At 49.3% G+C, this 3425-nt stretch overlaps 1 protein-coding gene across 3 annotated transcripts; it reads right to left on the minus strand.

Moving 5' to 3' along the window:
* Positions 1 to 373: 373 nt before the first annotated feature.
* Positions 374 to 3106, minus strand: LOC100829802. Of its 3 annotated transcripts, none has more exons than XR_730741.2 (3): positions 1871 to 3106; positions 1637 to 1699; positions 374 to 801 (listed from the first exon to the last, which is right to left on the minus strand). XR_730741.2 is itself a non-coding variant. In XM_003568899.3 (3 exons), exon 1 carries the CDS (start codon positions 3015 to 3017, stop codon positions 1875 to 1877), a length of 1143 nt encoding a protein of 380 aa, XP_003568947.2. In that variant the 5' UTR covers positions 3018 to 3106; the 3' UTR covers positions 374 to 801; positions 1637 to 1666; positions 1871 to 1874. The 3 variants fall into 3 exon arrangements, 2 of the variants coding, with proteins under 2 accessions (XP_003568947.2, XP_010231713.1); XM_003568899.3 differs by having other exon boundaries at positions 1637 to 1666; XM_010233411.2 differs by lacking the exon at positions 1637 to 1699.
* Positions 3107 to 3425: the final 319 nt, after the last annotated feature.

Here is a 3425-nt window from a genome sequence, read left to right on the forward strand (position 1 = left end):
TAAATTGATCAACTCTTACAGGGTCATTTTTAGAGAAAAAAGAAACTTAGACACAAGTCTTTGTAGGAAAACGCACTCTGCAGGTGATGAGCTGTTATTGAAATTTGATGTTGTCTCCCTCTTAACCCTGTTGAAATTTGATGTTGTCTCCCTCTTAACCCTGTTGAAATTTGATGTTGTCTCCCTCTTAACCCTGTCGTAGTCCGAAAAACGTTGCTGACACATAATCCCATCATTGGTGGCTCGAGGCCACGGGTCATCGAAGTGTCCATTATTACAAAACATAAACTGTGGAGGCGTCGGGGACGAATTTTTGGGGCGTTCCGGATACGACATCTTCACGCATGTACTCTAATACCAAACAAGGCCTTAATGAGTACCATGAACAGGTTGTGCACAAAATGGTGCGTGATCAGCTGTTCACCCTATCCATTTCTATTGGTTGCATATGCGATATGTATTGTACAAAGCATGCATTGCACGTGCAGCGTTGCTAGTTACATGCTTTGCTTGTTAAACAGAACAGGTGGCTACTAGCTACTCTTTGCCAAATCAAGCATTCAACTATATATGCTGAACGTTTAAGACCAGCAGAAGTTTATACAAAAAACTGGACCGGATGAGGTGAACACCAGGCGTCACACTCACCAACGTAGTCGACCAATCAGTGCGTTCAGCAAGAAAGCATTCCACCCACATCAACTGAAGAATCAACTCCAGAACTGCTACCTCTGCTTTGTTGCCAAGTTAGCTCTTCAGTCTCCAGTTTCTTCACTGTGCATTATTTTCCAAGCAAATTAACTGTACAGGATTCATGCACTTCCATTAGATGAAGTCACCTTCCAATCCAGACTCAAATCAGTATTGTATCATGACAACAGTAAGTTAAGTACCAAAACTGAGGAGCCAGATGAGGATACAATACAGAAATTGATGCGATATAGTAATAAATCAATTGAAGCTCCTAGATAGCATTTGCAAAATCATGCTAAATACTACATTTGCCCAAATTATGCTGTCGGGGAGAAATTGAGTGACTATACACATAACTTGACTGAACATAACACCAACAAAGAGTCAAAGACCTGAAAGCATAAAGATTACACGGACGGGGTGAAACATGTAAGCATAATAACTGGAGCAGTTAGATAGTTGGTCACATCTGGGATTTCTACGCTGTTGTGGACTCTTTGGAAAGTTAGAAATGATGCTTGTTTTTGACTTTCCGATTGATCCTAATTGCATTATTTACCAGTTGTCACTTTGGTCGTCTCTGTGGTCTGGATTGCAGAAACAAAAACCAAAGCAGGCAGCATTACAGAGCCAGGTTGCTCCTGGTGGTGGTAGCTGATATTTTCCATCAAAGCACAGGTGACTAGGAGTGGAACTATGTGTTTGGATTGTTACTGGGTTTTCATTCAGTAGTGTTGCTTACAGAGTAGTTTTTTGAATAATGCTTGGCCTTTGATCTGGATGATGCGAGGATTGTATGAAGTATGAACAATACGGCAATGTCTAAACAATTTCTATCAAATGAAACTGGGAGTGGTCACAGTTGTGCCGTGACCATCCCCAAATAATTCATATGGATGATTGAATTTCTTCCTTTTCCATCATCTCTGCCACAAAAGCTTACCATCACAAGCTGAAGTGCAGCATCCCATTCCTGCAGCAAATTGAGGGCATTCAAAGTTCAAACATGCCAGAAGATTTCACCCAGGAAGCAAACAAGGAAAGTTCTGGATTATAAAGTTTTGCTTGCTGAAGAAATGAATTCAAGTGGTTCTGATTTGGTTTAAATATTTATGTACAAGCAGATCGTAGATCAAAACTTCCACAGAGATATTTAGCAGAAGTGACTGGTTCTCACCTTATCAAGCAACTTCTTCAGTAGGGTTCAAACACAAAGGTGGCCACGCCATTGTGTAAGGATATATCAGTGACAATGGGCAATTGTCCCTCGGAGGAAACCTCCTCAGCATCATAGTGTTCAGATCAATGGAGACCAGGCCATCCCCATCTTGCAAGAACAGAACACCGGCGACCACCCCGATGACATCCTGCTCGTTCGCTTTTAAAACCCTGCGGAACCTCACAGACTTCTCTACCATCGTCCACACCAGCCCACCGTTGTCGTCCTCCACACCAGCCCAAATCTCAATGCAGAAGTCACGCATAGTGACTATATAGAGCCCACTGGTGTCGTCCTCGCCCTTCTCAATGACATCGAACCTGTACTCCCGCAAGAAAAGTGGGAGCTCCAGGACGGAGAACTCCATCGTCGTCGTGTTGAAGGCCAACATACGGTCCCTGCCCTGGAGCGTCCAGTACAGCGACCTGTTGGCCTGCATCGCCCGGGAGTCAGCAAAATCGAACTGGTTAGCCAGGCCTGCGACTTCGGCCCACTGGAGCTCGCCGGAGGACAGGAGAAAAGCGCGCAACCCGGGGGAGGTGCCGCTTCGAGAAATGCAAACCGCCTGGAACACCGAATACTCGCCGTAATCGGTGACTAGGCCATACCCTATAGGGCGCAGAGCAGGGAGCACCGGGAGGGAGACCCAGTGGCGGGTCAGCGGGTCGGCCACGACGAGCTCCCTGGACACCGGGCTACACAACATGAGGCGGCCGTTGCGGCAGTCTAGGACGTTCCACGGGGCGCCGCACCGCAACTTGCGGTGGGGGAGGAAGGAGAGGGCGAAGTCGCCGCCCTCGACGACGCGGCGCGCGGCGGCGGAGAGGGTGAGGAGGTAGACGGGGTGGTTCTCCAGGCTGCCGCGGTTGTGGCTGCGGCGGAGGAGGATGCAGCCGAGGAGGGGCGGGAAGGTGGAACTGTGGCGGCGGCGGAAGCGGCGGAGGAAGCGGGCGCTGCGGACGGCGCGGAGGAAGGGCTTGCAGGCGGCCGCGGAGCGGAGGAGGTCGCCGGGGTCCGGGAGGTGGATGAAGATCTCCTGCAGGAGGTCGACGCCCAGGACGGACATGGTGGTGCCGGCGGCGGCCGGAGCCATGGATCGCGACATGGCTCCGGTGTGGGGAGGGGAAAGGGAGTGAGGAGCCTAGGCAAGTTTCGGCAACTTCCCCCCACTCGGGCCGGACGGGGACGAGAAAATGGGTGGTTGCCTTTTATGTTAATTTAGATTTTGTTTTTTGTTTTTTTACCGAATTTTGTTTTTTGATGGGATACGTATATTCTTTCGACCGAGCCAGGCCCGTGTCATGGGCAGTGGGCTCGCGGCTCGTAGCCCACGTACCAGTCTCGGCCCTCTTGACTCTATTTTTGACAGGCTAGCCCTGAAGTGAAAGCAAAGCGTAGCCCACATACCAGGACCCTGTAAATTTCTACTGGCAGGAGCATAACGGGGGAACTACCAAAAGAATTGCGGAAAACACCCTTGTCGTGCATCAGCCCCGTGGCCATATTGATAAAT

Source organism: Brachypodium distachyon, chromosome 2 (assembly GCF_000005505.3).
Source record: "Brachypodium distachyon strain Bd21 chromosome 2, Brachypodium_distachyon_v3.0, whole genome shotgun sequence".
Taxonomy (NCBI): domain Eukaryota; kingdom Viridiplantae; phylum Streptophyta; class Magnoliopsida; order Poales; family Poaceae; genus Brachypodium; species Brachypodium distachyon.